The 22,882-nt window shown below is 45.2% G+C and overlaps 2 protein-coding genes across 8 annotated transcripts; one reads left to right on the top strand and one right to left on the bottom strand.

The window, feature by feature from the left end:
• Nucleotides 1–510: 510 nt before the first annotated feature.
• LOC118081351 (zinc finger protein 239-like) lies at nucleotides 511–12,097 on the bottom strand. 2 transcript variants are annotated; one of them, XM_060269279.1, is made up of 4 exons: nucleotides 12,054–12,097; nucleotides 9,999–10,131; nucleotides 7,534–7,587; nucleotides 511–5,605 (listed from the first exon to the last, which is right to left on the bottom strand). In XM_060269279.1, exons 2-4 carry the CDS (start codon nucleotides 10,087–10,089, stop codon nucleotides 4,746–4,748), a joined length of 1,005 nt encoding a protein of 334 aa, XP_060125262.1. In that variant the 5' UTR covers nucleotides 10,090–10,131; nucleotides 12,054–12,097; the 3' UTR covers nucleotides 511–4,745. The 2 variants fall into 2 exon arrangements, with proteins under 2 accessions (XP_060125262.1, XP_034963725.2); XM_035107834.2 differs by lacking the exon at nucleotides 12,054–12,097 and having other exon boundaries at nucleotides 9,999–10,991.
• A 129-nt stretch (nucleotides 12,098–12,226) lies between these two features.
• Nucleotides 12,227–22,302, top strand: LOC118081355 (zinc finger protein 436). 6 transcript variants are annotated; one of them, XM_060269357.1, is made up of 5 exons: nucleotides 12,228–12,531; nucleotides 18,212–18,338; nucleotides 18,714–18,791; nucleotides 19,255–19,338; nucleotides 21,414–22,302. In XM_060269357.1, the coding sequence occupies exons 2-5, from the start codon at nucleotides 18,266–18,268 to the stop codon at nucleotides 22,085–22,087; spliced, it is 909 nt and encodes a 302-aa protein (XP_060125340.1). In that variant the 5' UTR covers nucleotides 12,228–12,531; nucleotides 18,212–18,265; the 3' UTR covers nucleotides 22,088–22,302. The 6 variants fall into 6 exon arrangements, with proteins under 6 accessions (XP_060125348.1, XP_060125340.1, XP_060125353.1 ...); XM_060269360.1 differs by lacking the exon at nucleotides 12,228–12,531 and adding an exon at nucleotides 14,752–14,921 and having other exon boundaries at nucleotides 21,417–22,302; XM_035107843.2 differs by lacking the exon at nucleotides 12,228–12,531 and adding an exon at nucleotides 14,757–14,921.
• The last annotated feature ends 580 nt before the right edge of the window (nucleotides 22,303–22,882 follow it).

The raw sequence follows: 22,882 nt of genomic DNA, 5'->3' as shown, positions 1-22,882 counted from the left end.
ATTTCCAACTCTTGTTTGATTTTGATTTATAGATTTTTGCCAATTTACTCGGTGTTAGATACCATCATTATAACATTTTTTTCATATAATTTCCCTTTAAACCATAGCATGCTGTAAATTTTATTTCCATATTCCACAATAGTTTCCATGCTTCCATGGGAGTTTAACAAGGTAGAAGCATTCCTTATGCTGAGTCAAGTCCCTCAAACACAGTATTATCTATTCTACACTAACTGGCAGTCAGGGGCGTTGCAATAGGGGCGGGGGGGGGGCGGGGCGCCCTGGGCTCCACTTTGCAGGGCGCAGCACGGCGCCACCTCGCCACCTCCACCAATGGCGCCGCATGCGCCCGCCCCTTGCCTTGCTGGAGCAGACAAGGTGGCTTGCTCGGCTCACGCTTTGATTCTTTCTGCTTGGGCGAGGCGAGGGGCGGGCCGCTGGCGCCCTCTCTGGCCTGCCCCTCGCCCGAGCAGAAAGAATCAAAGCGCGAGCCGAGCAAGCCGTGGCGCAGAGCCATGGCGCTCCGTAGTGACGAATGGATGCATCCCTAGGTCACTACAGAGCAACGCTGCGTGCTACGGAGCGGGTTTGGCGCCTGGTATTATGTATAGTTAGGAGGGATAAAGGTAAAGGGACCCCTGACCATTAGGTCCAGTCGTGACCGACTCTGGGGCTGCGCGCTCATATCGCATTATTGGCCGAGGGAGCCGGCGTATAGCTTCCAGGTCATGTGGCCAGCATGACAAAGCCGCTTCTGGCAAACCAGAGCAGCACATGGAAACGCCGTTTACCTTCCCGCTGTAGCGGTTCCTATTTATCTACTTGCATTTTGACGTGCTTTCGAACTGCTAGGTTGGCAGGAGCTGGGACCAAGCAACGGGAGCTCACCCCGTCACAGGGATTCAAACCGCTGACCTTCTGATCAGCAAGCCCTAGGCTCAGTGGTTTAACCACAGCGCCACCTGGGTCCCCTAGTTAGGAGGGATATAAATGCTGAAACAAATGAACACATCAAAGAGTTTCTGCTGCCATGCAGAGAATTTGAAAGGAAAATCAAAATCACTTTATATTTAAATAACTTTGGGATATATTGATTGTATGGGAAAATAAATTGTGAAACGATATCAAAATATCTGGCAAGGACCCAATTACATACAAAGATTAAAAGTAAGTACAATACTTTCCCATTGCTAAGTTTTTGATTGGCTCCCCCAAACTCCACAAACACTTTAGTTAAAGCTTCCTACATTTCCGGCTGTCCTAACTGTATTATTCTAGGGAACAGGCTTCGGTGGGCTTAGAGGCAGGTTAGCAGACATCATAATGGTGTTCAGGATGCAAGACACTAAATTGCCTGCATTTCTTTATTTTGATTTTTTTTGTTTTGTTAATCTTTTTTATTGATTTTACATTTTCAAAACAAATTTCCAATATCAATACTAAACATTCATTTTTCAATTCACTTCCCTCAGCTTCCATTTCTGGCTTATTACATCAAATGATCTGTTGTTTGTATACAGTATAATACTATGTTATCACTTTGTTATATTTCTTGTTTTGTGTAAATAAAGTTGTAAATGTTCATTTAAATCCTGCCAACAAGTCCATTTTTTTGTTGTTTCTGCAGATATATCGTAAAAGGTTCCCATTCTTTTTCTAAGTCCCTATTGTCCTTTTCTTGCAGTTTGTCTGTTAACTTTGCTAACGCTGCATAGTTCATCAGTTTTCTTGCCATTGTTCTTCAGATGGTACTTCTCCAGTCTTCCAATTTTGTGCTATGAGAATTCTTGCTGCTGTTGTAGCATACATAAATAATGTTCTCTTTTATTTCGGCAGCTCTTGTCCTTTTTATTATTATTCTTAAATTTTTATTCACTTTCCTAAATTTTCTATCATTACATACATCTCATGTCAATAACATTTATATTACAACACCTCTCCCCTCCCCTCCTGGGCTTCCCCCAACATCCACTTCTGTTTTGTTTCCCCTTATTTCATACTAAGACTCCCTGGAAAAGACCCTGATGCTGGGAAAGATTGAGGGCACAAAGAGAAGGGGACAACAGAGGACGAGATAGTTGGACAAGTGTTCTCAAAGCTACCAACATGAACTTGACCAAACTGCGAGAGGCAGCGGAAGACAGGAGTGCCTGGTGTGCGATGGTCCAGGGGGTCACGAAGAGTCGGATACGACTAAACGACAATTTCATACTGCTGTTTCTTAAGAGTCCACTATATCATTTCTTTATCGTTTTAAATGTTAACATTCTTTCATTGTTGATGTTTTAATTGATAGTGCTTCAATGGGTGATAACCACCACGGAGTGTTGGGTTCTAGTAATTCTTTACGTATATTTCCCCCATACCTTTATTAATGATTTTATTATTATATGATTATGAAATCCTTTGTGTACTTTAGTTTTCCCATAACACAGGCACGCATGCCAACCAAATCTGTTATCATGTCCTTCCAACTGTATTGCCTCTCCACCCCCAATTTTATCCAATCCCGAATCCAAGTAAGACATGCTGCCTCATAGTAAATCTTAAAATCTGGAAGGGGAAAGCCTCCTCTTTCTATTAAATATGTATTTTATGTTTTATCCTTGGCCTATTTTGGGATATATTCTTGCCATTTTTTGAAGCAGACATTATTACTTATTATCGGTATTGTCTGAAATAGGAACAACATTTTTGGTAGTACATTCATTTTAATTGCTGCAATTCTTCCTAAGAGGGAAAGATTTATCCTGTTCCATATTTCTAGATTCCTTTTTATATCATTCCAGACTTTTTCGTAATTATCTTTGTAAATATTGAGATTCTTTGTCGTCAACCATATTCCCAAGTATTTTATCTTTTTGTGGATTTCTATATCTATAGATACTGATAACTCCTCCTTTTCTCTTTAAGATTTTTAACTATCAATTTCGTTTTATTTTTGCTGAGTTTAAATCCTGCCACCTGTCCAAACGTTTGGATTTTTTTCTATTACTCTAGGGAGAGATTTCTTTGGATCCTCTACTGCAGACACCCCCAAACTGCGGCCCTCCAGATGTTTTGGCCTACAACTCCCATGATCCCTAGCTAACAGGACCAGTGGTTGGGGAAGATGGGAATTGTAGTCCAAAACATCTGGAGGGCCGAAATTTGGGGATGCCTGCTCTACTGTAATAACCATATCATCAGCAAAAGCCTTCAATTTGTAATCATCTTTCTTTATTATTATTCCTGCCACCTCTTTGTCAGCTCTGATATTTCTTGCTAAAACCTCCAAGACCAGGATGAACAAATGCGGTGATAACGGACATCCTTGTCTGGTTCCTTTTTGTATTTTACATTGATTTGTTATCACCTGATTGATGATTAATTTTGCATTCTGTATATGGATTGGATTCCCTTATTGAATTCTTCTCCAAATTCCATTTCTTCAAGGGCTTTTTTTCTGCTTCAGCAGGACTTGTTATTCCACACATTAGGGAATTCTGTCATTAACAATGTTTTCTACCAGTTTTCATGAAACAGATCTAACATGCCTGTAATACACTTGTTCTCACTATCCCTCCTTTCCCTGAGCACATTGCCTCCTACCCGCAGATCTCTCTCCTCCTTCAAGTGGCACCCTGAAACCCACTCTAACATTTCCCCTCAAATTGCCTTGTGTGAGTTATTTGAAATTCAGTAAGTAGTCCACTGTAACTGAAGCTCTTTCCAAACTCCATGCATTAACTGAGCTTTTCTATTAAGCTGCAATTAAATGTGAAGTTACCACTTCACATTAAAGCTCTTTCCACATTGCACACATTTAAACGATTTCTTTCTTGATGTGCCCTCTCTGATGTTTGTGCCACTCTAGGGTTGCCATATTTCCAACACTGAAAATCTGAACAGAAAAGTTGTTGAGATTTTCTTGGGCAACGTTGTTGAGCTTCCCTTTTTCCTTTTCCTTTTCTTGCCCAAAGGTTTTGGCAAAATCGCACCAAAAAAGGGCGTGGTGGAGTTTTTATGGGGGCAATAATAATAATAATAATAATAATAATTTATTATTATTTATACCCCACCCATCTGGCTGGGTTTCCCCAGCCACTCTGGGCGGCTTCCAACAGAAATATTAAAATACACTAATTTCTTAAAGATTAAAAGCTTCCCTAAACAGGGCTGCCTTCAGGTGTCCTCTAAAAGTCTGGTAGTTGTTTTTCTCTTTGACATCTGGTGGGAGGGCGTTCCACAGGGCGGGTGCCACTACCGAGAAGGCCCTCTGCCTGGTTCCCTGTAGCTTAGCTTCTCGCAGTGAGGGAACCGCCAGAAGGCCCTCGGCGCTGGATCTCAGTGTCTGGGCTGAGCAACGGGGGTGGAGACGCTCCTACAGGTATACTGGACCGAGGCCGTTTAGGGCTTTAAAGGTCAGCACTAACACTTTGAATTGTGCTCGGAAACATACTGGGAGCCAATGCAGGTCTTTCAAGACCGGTGTTATGTGGTCTCGGCGGCTGCTCCCAGTCACCAGTCTAGCTGCCGCATTCTGGGTTAGTTGTAGTTTCCGGGTCACCTTCAAAGGTAGCCCCACGTAGAGCGCATTGCAGTAGTCCAAGCGGGAGATAACTTAGAGCATGCACCACTCTGGCGAGACAGTCCGCGGGCAGGTAGGGTCCCAGCCTGCGTACCAGATGGACCTGATAAACAGCTGCCCTGGATACAGATTTAACCTGCGCCTCCATGGACAGCTATATCGAGAACGGCCTCTCTCACGTATGGGTTCTTCGATGTACAGTAAGGTTACTGTGAGACCGGAAGCGCTTTCCACACTCCTTGCATTTAAGTGGTTTCTCCCCCGTGTGTATTCTTTCATGCACAATACGAGCCCTGTTCTCACTGAATCTCTTTCCACACTCCTTGCATTTAAATGGTTTCTCCCCTGTGTGTGTTCTTTGATGTAAGGAAAGACTATTGCTATCACTGAAGCTCTTTCCACATTCCATGCATTGGAATGGTTTATTCCCTGTGTGTGTTCTCTGGTGTCTACTGAGGCTACAGCTGTCACTGAAGCTCTTTCCACACTCCGCGCATGTATATGGCTTCTCCCCTGTGTGTGTTCTTTGATGCAAAGAAAGCCTGTTGCTAACACTGAAGCTCTTTCCACATTCCACGCATTTGAATGGTTTCTCCCCTGTGTGTGTTCTCTGATGTGTACTAAGGCTACTGCTCTGACTGAAACTCTTTCCACACTCCTCACATTTAAAAGGCTTCTCCCCTGTGTGGGTTCTTCGATGCAAAGTAAGGCTATAGCTCCTGCTGAAGCTCTTTCCACACTTCATGCATTTAAATGGCTTTGCCCCTGTGTGGGTTCTGCTACATGTTTTTAATGTTGATTTATATCTATTTCCCCCTGTGTTGTTTCCTTTGACATCTTTTTGTAGGATCAGGAATTCACGGACACCAGTACCCCAAGAACCTGCAGATTTCTTCTTCCCATTCTTTGATTGTTTTCCTTCGTCCCTTTTTTGTCCTCTTAACTTCCCGAACAATTCTTTTCCTGCTTCTCGCACAGATGTTTCCAACAACACCACAGATGGCACTCCGTAATTCCCAGTGTTCTGCCCACCATCTGGTAGAGGGGAAGGAGAAGAAAATCATGAACTCAATGTATATTAAGTCAAGTTCAGTGGCACTTTGGATGCCTAGTGAGCTATTTTCATAGAATCATAGAGTTGGAAGAGACCACAAGGGCCATCCAGTCCAACCCCCTGCCAAGCAGGAAACACCATCAAAGCATTCTTGACATATGCCTGTCAAGCCTCTGCTTAAAGACCTCCAAAGAAGGAGACTCCACCACACTCCTTGGTAGCAAATTCCACTGCCGAAGAGCTCTTACTGTCAGGAAGTTCTTCGTAATGTTTAATTTAGGGTATACCTTACTACATTGAAGGGAAACGTTGAACATGGAATCCATCCCTCCTCTTTTTAACAAAAGCCCTTCTGGATCAGACTAAAAAGGTCTATTTAGTCCAGGATCCCCACAGTAGCCTACCCTGCTAGCAGAACTTAAAGACAGCAGATGACTTCTCCTCCTCATCCTCCCTTGATTCCAGAGCTTTTAGCACATAGTCATCATAACTAATCACCATTAAGATCTTTCATGATTTTGTCCAATCTCTTTTATAAACTCCTGAAGATGTCAACCAGAATTACAGTGGTACCTTGGTTCTCAAACGCCTTGGTACTCAAACAACTTGGAACCCAAACACTGCAAACCCGGAAGTAAGTGTTCCGGTTTGCAAACATTTTTCAGAAGCTGAACGTGCTTCGTTTTGAGTGCCACACTTCGCTTTTGTTATCACCTGATTGATAAAGATAAAATTTACATTCATTGTACATTGCATTATTTCGTATATACCTTACATATTTAATCTTAATGTACAATAGCTAATTAAACTGTTAAGCAATTTTATTATTGATAATTAGATAGAAAAAGAAAAGAATAAAGGTAAAGTGACCGCTGACCATTAGGTCCAGTCGTGACCGACTCTGGGGTCGCGGCGCTCATCTCGCGTTATTAGCCGAGGGAGCCGGCGTACAGCTTCCAGGTCATGTGGCCAGCATGACAAAGCCGCTTCTGGCGAACCAGAGCAGCACACGGAAACGCCGTTTACCTTCCCGCTGTAGTGGTACCTATTTATCTACTTGCACTTTGACGTGCTTTTGTACTGCTAGGTTGGCAGAAGCTGGGACCGAGCAACGGGAGCTCACCCCGTCACAGGGATTTGAACCCCCGACCTTCTGATCGGCAAGCCCTAGGCTCAGTGGTTTAAATTTAAAAAGTTGTAAGATATAAAGAAAGGAAAAAAGAGATAATTTAGAAAAGATGAGTAAAAGATATAGAAAGAAGAAAAAAAGCAAAAAAAAGATGGTTAACAGCAAGATTCTTTGAATCCTTACATTTTTCAGAAGCTGAACATGCTTCGTTTTGAGTGTCATGCTTCCAATTCGAGTGCCCTTTTAAATGCTACACTTCTGTTTTGAGTGTTACACTGAGATCTGTCTGTTTTTGCTATTTATTTTGTGTTTTTGTAGCTCTTTTTTGTGACTATGTGGAACCCAGTTCAGCTACTGATTGATTGATTGATTCATTGATTGATTGATTGATTCATTGTTTATTGCTTTCATTTTATGGATCAGTGGTCTTGTTAGATAGCAAAATTCATGTTAAATTGATGTTTTAGGGGTTGTTTTTAAAAGTCTGGAACGGATTAATCCATTTTGCATTGCTTTCTATGGGAAAGCGCACCTTGGTTTTGGAACAGAATTCCGGAATGAATTAAGTTCGAGAACCAGGTACCACTGTACTTTCATTCAGATCTTACATGAATTTGCCCATTCTCTTTTATAAACCCTTGAAGATGTCAACCAGGAGAACTTGCACCCTGATGGGTCAAATCCCACCCACCCCTTGCCCCGGATGTTTTTACACAGGAATGGACAAACTCTTACTACTCCCAGACCAAAAGGAGCTCCACAACACAGCTAAACATTTACCTGCTGCACTTTCTTCTTCTTTGGGATCTTCTGAACAGTAATTCAGGGCTGGTCCTTTGAAGGAAACAGACAACCCTGGTTACTTTTGACCACAAAATATTCAACTGCTTCAGACGGAGACATTTCTATGACCTCAAGGTTCATGAGTAGAGTTGTTCTGATTTTATAACTTCTGCACCAGAGAAAAAGGAGACAAATGTGTGGTCCCACAGAGGTTCAGCCTGGCACTAAATATGAGCCCTCTCTCTGCATATGGAGCTTGGCTCAAAAAAGAAAATAACAGAACACCACTAGTTATCAGATACAGCTCCCAAGTTAAAACAGTACAACGCATCATCAGAGATCTACAACCTCTCCGAGACAATGACAGCTCTCTTTCTCAAGCTCTGGGAGGAAGACCTGTCATTGCCCACAGACAGCCACCCAATCTTAAACAACTCCTCACCCACAATAATACAACCACCAGACTTAACATGGACAGAGCCTGCAATAAACCCAGATGCCAACTTTGCTGCCACATACACCCGGACAACACCATTACTGGCTCCAACATACCATCTCAGGACTATTTAATTGCTCATCCTCTAACATTGTGTATGCCATCAAATGCCAACAGTGCCCTTCAGCTCTCTATATTGGACAAACAGGCCAAACCCTACGCCAAAGGATAAATGGACATAAATCTGACATCAGGAATTACAAGACAGAGAAACCAGTAGGAGAACACTTCAATCTCCCAGGACACTATATACAAGATCTCAAAGTAGCTGTCTTGCTACAAAAGAATTTCAGAAATAGAGTGGAAAGAGAAGTTGCTGAATTGCAACTTATCACCAAGCTTAAAACCATGGAGAGACCTGGTTTGAACAGAGATGTTGGATTCTTATCTCATTATACATGATAAAGCGATCTTCAGCCATCTCACCCCTTGCTTTTTCATGCAAGACCATTTGCAGTCGTTTACAGTTGTCAACAGCTATCAGCCAGTCAATCACCCATTTCCACCACCCTTCTGAGTGATACCCCTCCCCACCCTTTCTCTACATATAAGCGTCTGGGGACTTCTATTTCAGTGTATCTGAAGAAGTGTGCATGCACACGAAAGCTCATACCAAAATAAAAAACTTAGTTGGTCTTTAAAGTGCTCCTGGAAGGAATTTTTTTATTTTGTTTCGACTACGTTAGACCAACATAGCTACCTACCGGTACCTGTAACATCTCCTGGGGTTGTACTGCAGAACTTAGTAAAACTAGCTGTTTTGATTTGGGCCTCATCATTTTATCACACCAAAAGTAAAAAACCCAGCCTGGGAGTGGCCTTTCCACCTCCAAAAGTTATCTGGGACTGTATTTCCATTTAAAAATTCTGGAGGAAATCATCATTCATGGAGATTAAGCCAGTGTAACATATGCGCGTATCTGGAAATTCCCTGCCCAACACTCAACACTTTTAAGTTGATTCGATGCATCACATGTGCACATGACTTTAATGTCATACATGTCAGAGAAATCCAAAGGTTTCGTTTAGGACTGAGGATTAAAGATACTGAACCCTGCCCCAGTAAAAAATGGAAAGCAGGATGACGTGGCACAAAAAGTGAACTGACTGCTTAGCTGCAAAAGGAACAAAAATTGTGCAAAATGTTCTTATGCGTGGAACTGCAAACTGCCCAGGACAGGAATATAACTACCGTACTATGCAGTATATTTTAGAAAATATTGAAACATGTCAAAACTTGTTTTGTGCTTTTCCATCACAATTTGGGGAAACAAAAAATGAACACCCCCTTCTGGAGATGTCATGGATTGAACCAAGAATCTTCTGCTTGCAAAGCAGAGCTCTGATCCAGGACACATGGTCCAGACACCCATTTCTATCATAACATCCAAACAGCACAGGAGTAAATTTGCAAATACAGGCACCTCCCCCCCTGACTTTTCTGCATTCAGATTCATGTGCTTGGCAAAAAAAATAAAAAATAAAAAGGGGGTAGAATAGGGGTGGGAATCTGGGAATTCCTCCCCATTTTAATTTCGATTTTTCAACTTACATTTTATATCATCCTACCAAATTTTATATTATACAATCAAAAGGAAAAGAGCTCGCCTCCCCACATCAACTTCCTTCCCCTCTTTTCTGAAGTTACATATGTTATATCTTTTTTCCTATCGCATCTCCAAGTTAAACCTGCTTATTATTTACCCTTATAATTCTATATAACTTAACTCACTGCATTTTTACTTCCATCCTGCTAATTGTAAATGTATACGATCAGTTTTCCTGTATTCAATAAAACATTTCCATTCCAAATCAAAGACTCTTTTCTTGATTTCTTGAACCCAACGGTATATGCGATTTCACATATATGCGTAGTTCCAGGGAATATAACCCCCCTAGAAGTGGGGAGTCACCTGCACTAAACTAATACCTTTGACATTTATCAGTCAAACATATATGTCCTTACCAAGAGAGGTGACGGTCTCATAATTTTCTTCCATGACTTCCCTGTGCAGAGCTCTTTGGCTGGGATCCAGCAGGGCCCACTCCTTCTCCATGAAAAAAACAAAAACAGCCACCTCCTCAAAGGTCAAGAGAGCCTGGAAGAAGAATAGCAGGGTAGTCATATGTGTGGTTTCATTTATTAGGTGATTTCGGCATCTTGCAGGGCAAATGCAAAACAGATAATCACTGAACAGAGAGGGAGGTATGCAGACTGATTCTCTGCCCCCTACTTGAGGCAGATGCCTGGCAGCTGTTTCTACTCCACCCAAGAGAAGAGAGGACCCAGGTATTGCCTCTGAGGCCATTGTGCCGGCTTCGGAACAAGGAGATGCAAACTCTGCCACTTCTGGGGTTCCTAGCTCTCAAGCGGGGTCACTGCACTGCCTACAGAGGACAGAAAGGGCATGGGAAGAATTTGTTCAGCTTGGGGGGTTCTAGGAGTTTAAATATCAAAACCTGCCTCAAGAGAGAGCAGTGTGGTGTAGTGGTTAAGAGTGGTAGACTCGTAATCTGGGGAGCAGTGTTCGCGTCTCCGCTCCTCCACATGCAGCTGCTGGGTGACCTTGGGCTAGTCACACTTCTCTGAAGTCTCTCAGCCCCACCCACCTCACAGGGTGTCTGTTGTGGGGGAGGAAGGGAAAGGAGAATGTTAGCCGCTTTGAGACTCCTTCGGGTAGTGATAAAGCGGGATATCAAATCCAAACTCTTCTTCTTGTTGTTCTTCTTCTTCTTCTTCAATCTTTGGGGTAGCTGCTTTAAATAAATAGATGGCATGTGACTTCAGGGTGGCTGGCCTCCCTTAACATCTACGACCTAAATCTCTCCCCATGTTTCTTCTAGACTAGGCATGTTCAACTCCCAAGAGACTGCGATTGACCAGAGTTGTTGGGATTTTTTTTAGGGAGCCAGAGTTGGTGAGCTTTATTTGGTTTTATGCTTAGAGATCGCTAAGGGTCCTAAGATCCACCGGGGATGGCCCACAATCGAACAGTAGTTCTAGACTGTCCTGCATTATTGGAAAGGTCCTTCCTTCTTCGCCAACCCTGCAACTCAGTCCAACCATCTCAATTCCCCTTCCGTCTCATCTCCACTTCCTGCTTCCACAAAGCCTTTCCTTCCTGCCCACAATAGAGTTTCTCCTCCAGCTTGTCAACAATTTCAGGTTTTGTAAGTGAACCCTTTTCGTCAAGTCAAGGACATACCCTGTTTCCCCTATTTTAAATAAGCCACAGTAGGATTTTTAAGCATTCAAGGAATATAAGCCATACCCCGAAAATAAGACATAGTGATAGGCGCAGCAGCAATGCCGGCCATGGCAGGAGGAGGAGGAGGAGGGGAAAAAATAAGACATCCCCTGAAAATAAACCATAGTATTATTATTATTTTAGGAAAAATAAATATAAGACGGTGTCTTATTTTCAGAGAAACACGGTAACTTTTAAAAATATGGGAGGCAATCTATTGCCCAATTGCACTAGTGGAATCCAGCACAAGCGCAAGGAGGCTTCTCTCATCTTCCCCCCCACATTGTCCTCGTGCTCTCCCCAAATCCGCTCTGGGGGATCTGGAAAACAGTGTACCAGAGGCAGGGGAGGAGAGACTGCCCCTTCCCAGTGTTCGGAATTAACCAGGTGCCAGGCACATTTTGCACCTGGCGCCAAGGATGGCACAAAAAGAAGATGCTTTGGTGCCAGGATGGCGCCTGACACCTCCCCCCATCTGGGAATCATTGAATCTGGACTGTTTTCACACACAAAACCCCCCATCCTGTAGAATTCTATCAGTTATATTTTATCTGCACAACCGGAATGAATTTCTGGAGGCAAACTGCTTTTTCTGTGCAGCCTGAGCAACAGCAGGAGCCATTAAGGAAAAGAGGTTGGAACAGGCCAATATATATGTGGATGCAGCATCATATTATGGACCAGGAAGTGGGGGGACTTTCCCCTCTCAATCCTGACCCCCCCCCGCAAATCTTTCTCCCTATCCTTTGCACACCCACCCCACCTGTAGTCACCTCTTTGACCTTTGCCCGGTCTAGCCTCCTTCTCTCCTTGCCTATTGCCTATCTCTTCCGGGGGGGGGGGTATGGAGAGAATGCCACCCTCCCTTACTTTGATGACAGCTTCCTGCCTCTCTAGGAACCAGGACTCGGTTCCTTTGTCCCCACCCCTCACCCCGGAGGACTGAGTGGCAGGAGCTGAGCCCCACTGTCTGCAAGCCTGAAGGTTTCTCCTCCTCCTCCTCTTCCTTTTGCAAGCTTTTCCTCCGCTTGGTCCTCTGCTCCGAGGGAAGGGGCTGGGGGGGGGGTGCAGAATTTGTGGAGCCGGGATCTCCCGGATTCCCACCCTCTTTATTCCCTTCTGCAAGGGGGGGGACCCTCTCTCCCTCGCCCCCCAACCGCTGCGCGGAGGGCAGGCCGAGCTTTTGCAGACGCGGAACTCCCCTGCGAAGAAAGGTTTGCAGCGCTTGGGACTTTTCAGTTCAGAGGAAAGGTGAGTTGAGAGGCGACACACGGTGGAAGTTTGCAGAATCACGCATCGTGTCGCGGGAAAAGTGGGTGCAAGGCGCAGCACAGTTCCCCTGCCCTCTTCTTCACGACACTGGAGAGCTCCGCGGGTCAAGCGCCGTGGGTTCGAACCCCGTGTCGGGCAAAAGATTCCTGCGTTGCAGGGGGTTGGACTAGATGACCCGTACGGTCCCTTCCAAATCCATGATTCGCGGACCTCCAACGAAGCTGGATGTTGGGAGATTATATATATATAAAAGGACTGTTCCACGCAGTGCTTGGTTTAACTGTGGAACACGCTTCCGCAGGAGGTGACAATGGCCAAGCCACCCGTCCTGGTGGGCTTTAAAAGAGGATTGGAGAGATACATGGAGGAGAGGCCTGTCAATGGCTGCCAACCGTGATAACACTCAGGCTTCCCGATTCCAGTTGCTGGGAACCACAGGAGGAGAGAGAGCATGTCCTGCTCATGGGATCCCCACTGGGGCATCTGCTTGACAGCTATGAGAACAGGATGCTAGACAAGATGGGCCATTGGGTTGATCAAGGAGCCTCTTCTTAGGATCCCCCGCCAGAGCCCCTGTTTTCCCAGGGAAAGGTGTTTGCACAGGGGATTCCCCAGAACAGGAAAAGCTGGAAATTCCAGACTGGTCAGATATGGGCAAATTTGCACCCCGCCCCCCGCTTCCCAGAGGCCCCAAAGAGTAGCTCGGAAGGATGTTCCCACTTTCACACATATCTAGCGTTTGGGATTTGATCTTTGGTTGTGTTTCTCAAATAGAGTACGATGGTGTGTGGGGTTATTGGTTTGTTCTTGTGTTTTGTGGTTTATGCTGTGCATTTTCACGCTGTGAAGTGCCCCCAAGACCTGCGGATGAAGGGGTGTGACACAAATTTAAATGTAAATAAATAACTGCATCATTCACAGAAGTAGACCCCTTAGCTCTTCTCTCTATTTTCACTGGCCCAAAACTCCTCTGTAAAAGTCTTATCAATTTCCTCTTGATTGGAGGCACGTCAATAGCTGGAGGCTGGAAAAGTAGGGGGTGGTGGGTTTAATTGCTAATTGGTATTAGCATGTTCTGCTTCTCACTGTCATGCAGAAAATAAAATAATGCACAGTATGTGGAAAGCGAGGGGCCACGTCACATCTGCTCAGTTCGCGGCCTCCCAACTACCCACGCTGGGTTTTGCGAGGATCCATATTATATAGTTTTATTTATTGTTTATTTGACTTCAACGAACATAGGGAGCTGCCTTATAACTTTGGTCCATCTAGCTCAGTATTTTTACACTTCTGCTGCTTTTTGAACTACAACTCCCATCATCCCTAGCTAGCAGGACCCATGGTCAGGGATGATGGGAATTGTAGTCCAAAAAACAGTTGGAGACCCAAGTTTGGGAAACCCTGGTTACACTAAGAACTCATCTCCAGACTAGCCTTCCCCCTGGGGAAACCTAATCTTTACCGCTGAATCGGAGCCGATGTCAATCATGATTGATATTTGTTCCAATTTACCACTAAAGAGCAGGTTTTCCTGGGGAAAGCGGAAGGGCAAGGGCAAAGCCACTCGGACCCATGCCTAGGAATCGTGGGACAAACTGAAAACCATTTGGACCCTTGGCACGGGGCAAGGGCAAGTCTGGATGAGCCCTGACTGGCAGCAACTCAGCAGGACTTCAGGCAGGGGGATCTTTCCCAGCCCTTCTTGGGGATGCTGTCGATAATTCAACCTGAGACTTTCTGCATGCAAGGCAGACACTGTGTCACTGAGCTACGGATCCCTTCTTTCCAACCATATTCTTTAACAAGGACACACTAGAGATCTGGGAAGGCTTGTTCTTGATGTCCTTTACTGCAATTTGCAAAATCGAATTACTTAAAAAATATATATAGAAACAACAGCAGCACAGATGGTGCCTGCTGGATAGCTCAATTGGTTAGAGCATGCTACTGACAGCACCAGGGTCGAGGGTTCGATCCCCAAATGAGAAAGCTGCATCTTTTTGCATTGCAGGGGGTTGGACCAGATGATCTCCAGGGAACACAGTTCTGTGATTCTATGCGTTTAACAATGGGGTGCGGAGAAAGAAACTTCTGGGCACCCCCTTGCCTCGCAAGAACTGGCAGGGGCGGGCGGAGAGGGAAGGGAGGAGTGGGGGAGGCGCCTTCTGCCACTCAGTCCTCCCAATGGTAAAAACGAGTCGAGCTGTGCTTCCTAGAGAGGCAGGAAGTTGGGAATTTTTTAAAATTATTATTTTTTTATATAAAAAAAGGAGGACAGGCAGCAGCCTCGAAGGGGGAAGAGGACACCCCCATTTCCCTTGCATATTCCGGGAAGAGAAATAGTCCTGGAGAGTTGGGAGGACAAAGAGGTGCAAAATCTTAGGGGGGGGTTATCTTGCTGCGGGTGGGGATTTGCTTTTGGGTGCGGGGGCGTCGAGGAGAGGAAGAGATCCGCCCTGCCCGCTTCCTCCTCGCCGGGAATCCGCAGGCAGCCAGGCCGGATCCGCGGTATTGATCCCGTTGCAAAAAAGCGCCTTTGCAAGCTTCTCCCTTGCAGGTCCAAACAAGGGAACGTGCAGCTGGGGCTATTTTATTTTTATTATCATTATTATTTTGCGGGGCGGGGGGGGGCGGGGAAGCTCTTGGTGCAGAGGAAGCAGCTTTGCGGTGGGTGGGGTTGTGCATAGTGCGTGTGTGTTGCTGTGCTGGTTTTGCGAGCTGCAAGAGGCAGACGCCTATGGGCTCCTAGGGAGAGGAAGGAGGTTGCTAAAAAGGCGGGGGAGGTTAGGATAGGATAGGCAGCGGGGGGAGGAAGTCGGCGGCGCCAGATTCCTCAAAGGGTAAGGAAGAGGGGAGGTTGGGGAGCCAAGACTTTTGCTTTCAGGAGGCCCCCACTTCCATCCCGGGGGTGGGGGAGACTCCCTTCCTGAAACCCGGGGCTGCTGCTGACAGCACTGAGCGAAACGGACCCGCGGTCCATAAAGCAGCTTCCTGTTTTCCTAGGAAACAGCCTTTCAGGAGGTGGGCAGGTTGCAGGCTGCCGGGAAGGGCAGTGCTGGTTTTGTTTGCAACCCAAAGAGAGGAGGAGAGGGTGGCGGGAGGTGCCTTCCGGGTTCCTCCCCGCCCCCGCTGAAAAAAATGCACGGGCCGTTTCCCTCTGCCTGGGCCGGAGGGGATTTCATAGAATCATAGAGTTGGAAGAGACCACAAGGGTCATCCAGTCCAACCCCCTGCCAAGCAGGAAACACCATCAAAGCATTCTTGACATATGCCTGTCAAAACTCTGCTTAAAGACCTCCAAAGAAGGAGACTCCACCACACTCCTTGGCAGCAAGTTCCACTGCCGAACAGCTCTTACTGTCAGGAAGTTCTTCCTAATGTTGAGGTGGAATCTTCTTTTCTTGTAGTTTGAATCCATTGCTCCGTGTCCGCTTCTCTGGAGCAGCAGAAAACAACCTCTGCTGGCTCCAACATCAAACCTCCCTCCAGAGGTTGTGGGCTCTGCCACACTGGAGGTTTTTAAACAGAGGTTGGATAGCTGTCTGCCAGGGATTATTTAGCTGGGATTCTTGCATCGCAGGGGGTTGGGCTAGATGACCTTTGGTTTCACTTGCAACTGTGCGATTCTGTGATCCATGAAATGCCTCCTCAGCTGGATTTGGTGAAGGGAAGGGGCGTTTTTTCTAGGTGTCAACTATGATATTTGTTTGGGGTGGGGAATCTTGGCTTATTCTTGCAGGATTTGGCCCAGCATATCCATGTTTACAGGAGGGCCTCTTAAGCGTGTGTCTCCCAAGGGACTTGGGTCCAAACCCCTGCTGGGGAATGGATCTCAGCCGGTGATCTGGGCCCAGTTACGGACTTGTTGTGAAGGAAAAGGTGCTGGTGGAGGGAGGGGGTCAGACCACAGGCCTGGGTAAAACAATTCCATTTTATTTTATTAAACAGAATTGCTGTGTAAAAGCCTTTAAGCAGTTTTCATAAAATATGCACTATCTACTTGAACCGGGATGGAACCAGACAGCTGGCACTTAAAATAAAAAGGTGGCTTTCAAACAGGTGCCGGGGGGGGGGAGTCAAGAGGGGCTGTGGTGGGTCTGGTTCGGGACAAATCTCTCCTGGGATGAATAAGGTAAAATAGGTTAAAATTTAAATTCAGGTGTCAGAGAATTAGTTTCAGACCAGGAGTAAGATCTAGGAGACATTAAATTCAATTAATAATGATGATGATAATAATAATAATCACAAAGTCTAAAAGCTTGGCAATATACAGGCTGGATCTAAAAGAGTTTTGAACCTATAAAAGACATGTCTTAAGCACAAAAAGATGTTTTCTCTTTTGAGTCCCACCTTCAAAGTTTTGAAATATCTAACCTGTAAGTTTCCAGGATCCCTGGAACAGGATCCCTGGTGGATCTAGCCAGTGGCCCCTCTAGCCCGGCATTCTCTTCTCACAGTGGTCAACCAGATACCTGTGGGAAACCGGCAAGCAGGACACCTTTTTCCTCCTGCGGCTTCCAGCAAATGCTATTCAGAACATTACTACCTTACATTAATGCTGTATTGTTTTAATATTCAATTGGGAGCTGCCCAGAGTGGCTGGGGAGACTCAGCCAGATGGGTGGGGTATAAATAATAAATTATTATTATTATTATTATTACTACTACTACTACTACCTCCCATGATGGGGGCAGAGCATAGCCATCGTGACTAATATCTACTTTAACCTCCGTGAATTTATCTAATCCTCTTTTAAAGATGTCCAAGTTGGTAGCCATCTCTGCCTCCTGGGGGAGTAACTTCCATATTTTTAAATGTGCGCTGTGAGAAGGCTGTTTGTCGATTTATTTATTTGGTTTTTCAGATTGAAGTTTTACAGTCACATATACAACATAGAAACAAGATTCCAAAGAATCTCCTGGGCTTCCCTCCTCCCCTTTGTGGGTCTTATTGTTAGTCCTTTCCTCCTGCATATTTTTTAATAATCCAAATCTTTTACCCCTCCACTGTGTCCAAAATTCACCACTAAACGAGTGTTATTCCAATCCTGCTAACGGTTTTAACTGTTTACAATGTTTTTTAAGATAAATTATATATTTTCCCCATTTCTTATTAACATTTTGGTCTTCCTGATTTCTGATTGTTCCGGTCATTTTAGCCATTTTGGCACAATCTATCTTGATCTGCCATTATTCTCTGGTAGGGACTTTATCTTCTTTCCATCTCTGTGCCAATAACATCCACGCAGCTGTTGTCGCATACATAAATAGTCTTTTTTACTCCCTTGGGATTTTGGCACCTAAAGGGATTTTAAGAAAAAAAATTTAAAACATTTTTTCCAACTCTTTAGGTATCATTTCCCAAAATTCTTTTATTACCTTACACTTCCACCACATATGATAAAAGTTGCCTTCTTTTTCCTTACATTTCCAGGTGTTTGTCAATTCCACACACACACACACACCACTAACCAGTAAAATGCATCCATCTACATCCATCTGCCGGGAGTCCAGTTGCCATGCCTGCTCTTGGTTTGGAGAACTGCAGGTTTCTAATAAGCCACAGCCCCTTCCAAGCTCTTGAATAAGCAATTCCCCATTTGAATCGGGAGAATTATGCACGTTGACGAATGTCGTACGTTTTCTGCTCTTCCTCCAGGGTCTGGCGACCTTCAGGGAGGTGGCTGTGTGCTTCACGGTGGGGGAATGGGCTATGATGGATCCCGGCCAAAGAGCTCTGCAGCGGGAAGTCATGGAGAGGAGTTATGAGACGGTGGCCTCTCTAGGTAAGGGCACCATTTTCCCTCTTGACCCATTGATGGCGAAGGTACGAATTTACTATTGGTGCCATTCATCCCTGTGCTCTTTTTTTGGTTATCATCTCAGCTTGCAGAATTTGAGTGACCCCTCTAAACTGGTGGTGCTATTGATTCATGCCCCATTGGTCCTAGATAACATAACAATACTCTGTGATTTAATCCTAGTGTGATTTTGTTGGCATCTGTCTGTCTTGAGACAGTCCGTGCCTGACCAGCGCTGCTGGGACTATACAGCCCTCTTCAGGTGGTGAAGAATTATAACTCTTCTTAACCTTCAGAAGGCTCGATCTGGAATGGCTGAGTGCGAACCGAACTAACTAGTCTTGTCTGTTTCCTTGGTAGAACCAAACTTCACTTCCTGTTGGGGAGGAGGAGAATATCCATTTATCCAGGAACCAAAAAACAGGGAGACATCAGCAGGTAGATACTTAGCTGTGCAATTCCCTTTTTCCGGTCTGGGAATTGAAGCATTTCCCCCATTCCTGAGTAAAAATCATCCAGGAGAGATTGTCCCATCAGGCTGTGTGTTCTCCTAGTGGATGGCTTTAAAAGGGGTTTAAGAACAAAGTTCTCAATGGCGGCTACCATTCATTTATTCCTTTCTCCCAGGGTGCCATGATGGCTATACGCTGTCTTTGGAATCAAGGGAGCAAAAGTTACAGAGGGGTGATGAGGAAGCTGGGCCATAGGCCTTTGGTCTAATCCAGCAGGGCTCTTTGGATAAAAGAGAAGGGATAGTCCCCAGGCTGAACTTTCCCCTCCATCTGCTGAGATATCCCCAAAATTAAACTAGCTAGGTTGGCTTCAACAGCGCCGCGGCTGTATAGGGAGCACCTGTGAGAAGTGTCGGATGGACCAACAAGCCTGTCTGTTTATTTTAAAGAAATTTCCAAGCCGCACTTCATCTCCTGGCTGCAAGGACGAGATCCACTTGGACGGGGCTCTAATGAAGGGGAGAGGTCTGCAGGTACGGATTTTGAAAACAGGAGATACCTTGGGAAGAAAACCGTGATTCCATATCTGTGGCTAAGTTCAAAGGTTGCCAGTGAAATGCAAAGCCAGCTGTTAGTTAACCGGTGAGGAATTCCCCATATAGTTTAGAGCAGGCATAGGCAAACTTGGCCCTCCAGATGTTTTGGGACTACAATTCCCATCGCCCCTGACCACTGGTCCTGTTAGCTAGGGATCATGGGAGTTGTAGTCCCAAAACATCTGGAGGGCCGAGTTTGCCTATGCCTGGTTTAGAGCAACATTGTAAATCTGCACAGTGTTCGTCTTGGACCATCCTTGCCCTGGGGGCAAGGCCATAGCTCAATGGTAAAGCACTTGATTTGCATGAAGATGTTCATAGGATTAATCCCTATAATCTTCAAGTAGAGCTGGGAAGGGTGTTTGTCTGAAACCCTTCAGAGCAGCTGCCAGTCAGGGTAGCCAGTACTGAGTTCCCTGGACCATGCAAGTCAGCTTCCTTTGTTCCTTTATTTGTATCCAGCCAGCTGTTTTGACTGCAGCCGAAATTTATAGGAACCATGGAGCCATGAGCTGTGCCCCCTATGGCCTCTTCCACAGCCTTGCTGCACTTTATATTTCCCCTCAAACCCTCTTCTTATTGCATTTCTGTCACTAGAGGATCAAGTGCCCTTTGTGGCTAGGAGTGCCTTTTACCAGATCCCAGGTTTGCCAGCTACAGCCATTCTTGGACAGGAGTAGTCTGACCACTGTGGTCTGTGCTTAGATAGCCTCAAGGCTGAATTACTGCAATGTGCCCTATACGGGGCTTGCTTTGAGACTGGTTTAGAACAGGGGTCAGCAACATTTTCCAGCCGTGAGCCAGTCCACTGTGCCGCAGACCATGTGGTGGGCCGGACTATATTTTGAAAAAAAAAATATGAACCAATTCCTATGCCCTACAAATAACCCAGAGATGCATTTTAAATAAAAGGACATACAGTATTCTACTCAAGTAAAAACACCAGGCAGGCCCCGCAAATAACCCAGAGATGCATTTTCAATAAAAGGACACATTCTACTCTTGTAAAAACACGCTGGTTCCCGGACCGTCCGTGGGCCGGATTGAGAAGGCGATTGGGCCGCATCCGGCCCATGGGCCTTAGGTTACCTACCCCTGGTTTAGAAGCTCTGGCTGGTGCAGAAAGAGGCAGGCAGACTGTTGATGGAAGCATGTGGCCAAGAACATGTGGCAGCATCGTTAAAACATCTGCAGTGGCTGCCAGGTTCAAGGTCCTTGTATTATTTTACAAAACCCAAAACAACTTAAGTCCCGGTTACCGCTTGAACCCTTGTATCTCACCTCGATTGCTGAGATCATCAGCAGAAGTGTCATTAGCCGTTCCTCAAATTGGCGAGGGTCACATGACAACAAAAAGAGACCGAGCCTTCATTGTGGGATACTCTGCCAATAGAGATTCAGCAGGTGCCTTCTGTTTCAGCTTTTAAATGCCTGCTGAAAACTTTTCTATTCCACCAGGCCTAGGCGAGTGATTAAGAATACATCTTCGCAAAATGGTTAATTGATGCCTGTTTCTAACTTCTTTATTCCTTTTTAATTGCCCGGTTTGATGTACAATTGTAAACCGCTCTGATGTTTTATATGACTATCAAGTGATCCAATTTTGTTACCCCATGTCATCCAGTTTTCTTAATATTTTGTACAGTTGTTGTACGATCAAAACTAAGTTTAAATCTTAATATTTTTTTTATCTCATCCCATTTTTGAGTTCTGAGGGTTTGAAATTTGGCCTTGCCGGACTACACAAAAACCCGAGTATCAGTATACCACTCCTGCAGGGCAGAAGGGGTCAAGGGCAGGCAGATTAGTGACATCGAGTGATCTATGGATCAGAAAGGAACTGAGGCAGCTGTCTGAGACTGTAGCATGTACGGAAAGCAGCCTTGATTTCAGCAGGGGAAAAGAAGAAAAAGAGGGGAAATTGTAGAGATGCAAAAACATCTAATTGGACTTGGTCAATGATGAGTTCCTTTGCTTTTCAAATGTGTTTCCCTTCCCCTTCCCACCCCCAGCAGATGCCGGGCAGGCCAATGAAATTTACAGGGAACAACAGATGGCAGCAACTGTCAAGTGCGAAGCAGAAAAAGAGATGTGTGGGGAAAGCGAGGGGCCAAAAATGCCTGAAAGAAACCTGACAAAGCATGGGATGAAGAAACCCTCCTCTTCTCAGGGTTTACATCAAAGAACGCACAGTGGGGATAAATCCTTCAAATGCATGCAATGTGGAAAGGGATTTAGAGTGAGCAGCAGCCTTGCTTTGCACGAAAGGACACACACCGGCAAGAAGCCCTTTAAATGCATGGAATGCGGGAAGACCTTCAGTCAAAGCGGCAACCTTACTGCTCATCGGAGAACTCACACAGGGGAGAAGCCGTTCAAGTGTATGGAGTGCGGGATGTGTTTTAGCCAGTGCGGCAACCTTGCCTCTCATCAAAGAACTCACACAGGGGAGAAACCGTTCAAATGCCTGGAGTGTGGGAAGAACTTCAGGCGGAGTCATCACCTTACTAAACATCGAAGAACCCACACTGGGGAGAAGCCGTTCAAGTGCATGGAGTGTGGGAAGAGCTTCAGTGTGCGCAGCAGCCTTACAGTACATCAAAGAACCCACACGGGAGAGAAACCATTTAAATGCATGGAGAGCGAAAAAGCTTCAGCCAGAGTGGTGGCCTTACTGGCCATCTAAGAATCCACACAGGGGAGAAAGCATTTAATTACGCTTCTTCTTATTCTTCTTCTTCTTAGTATTATTATTACTACCGCCACTGTTGATTTATTAATCGCTTTCTAAACCACCGTCTCAAGGCAATTTACACATAAGATAATGGCAAACAGTTAAAACCACCAAAAAAAAAAAAACAACCAAATACATTTAAAACAAGACTAAAACCTTTACCAACTGGGCAGTCGTGGCAAGGACCCCATTTATCCAGCTGGCAAAAGCCTGTTGGAGCAAAAATGTCTTCAGCTGTTTCCAGAAAGTGCAGACCGTGGGTGCCTGTCATATCTCAACAGGAATGCTATTCCAAAGGACGGGGGCAGCCACACTAAAAGCCCATCTCTGAGTTATTGCAGAGCAGGCTTCTGGGATATTTGGGACTCAACAGGAGAAACTCCTGCAGACCACAGCAATCTGCTGGGTGTGTAAGGGATAAGGTGGTCTCTTGGGTCACCTGCTCCCGAATTGTATAGGGTCTTATATGTTAGTACCAACACCTTGAAGTTGGCTGCATCCTCTGAACCAACCCCAAGTATAGCTTCAGTTGTACTGCCGCCCTTAACGTACATCAAAGAACTCACAAAGGGGTGAAACCCTTTTAAATGGTTTAAATGTGTGGGGAAAAGCTTCAATGCGAGTTGTACTGCCTTACAGTACTTCAAAGAAGGCACACAGGGGAGAAGCTGTTTTAAGTACACAGAGTGTGGAAAAAGTCTTGGGAGTTGCAACCTTCCTTCCCATGAAAGAATCTACATCTGGATT

The sequence above is a fragment of the Zootoca vivipara genome, chromosome 2 (assembly GCF_963506605.1).
Source record: "Zootoca vivipara chromosome 2, rZooViv1.1, whole genome shotgun sequence".
Lineage (NCBI taxonomy): Eukaryota > Metazoa > Chordata > Lepidosauria > Squamata > Lacertidae > Zootoca > Zootoca vivipara.
This window is presented reverse-complemented; position numbering and strand designations above follow the sequence as displayed.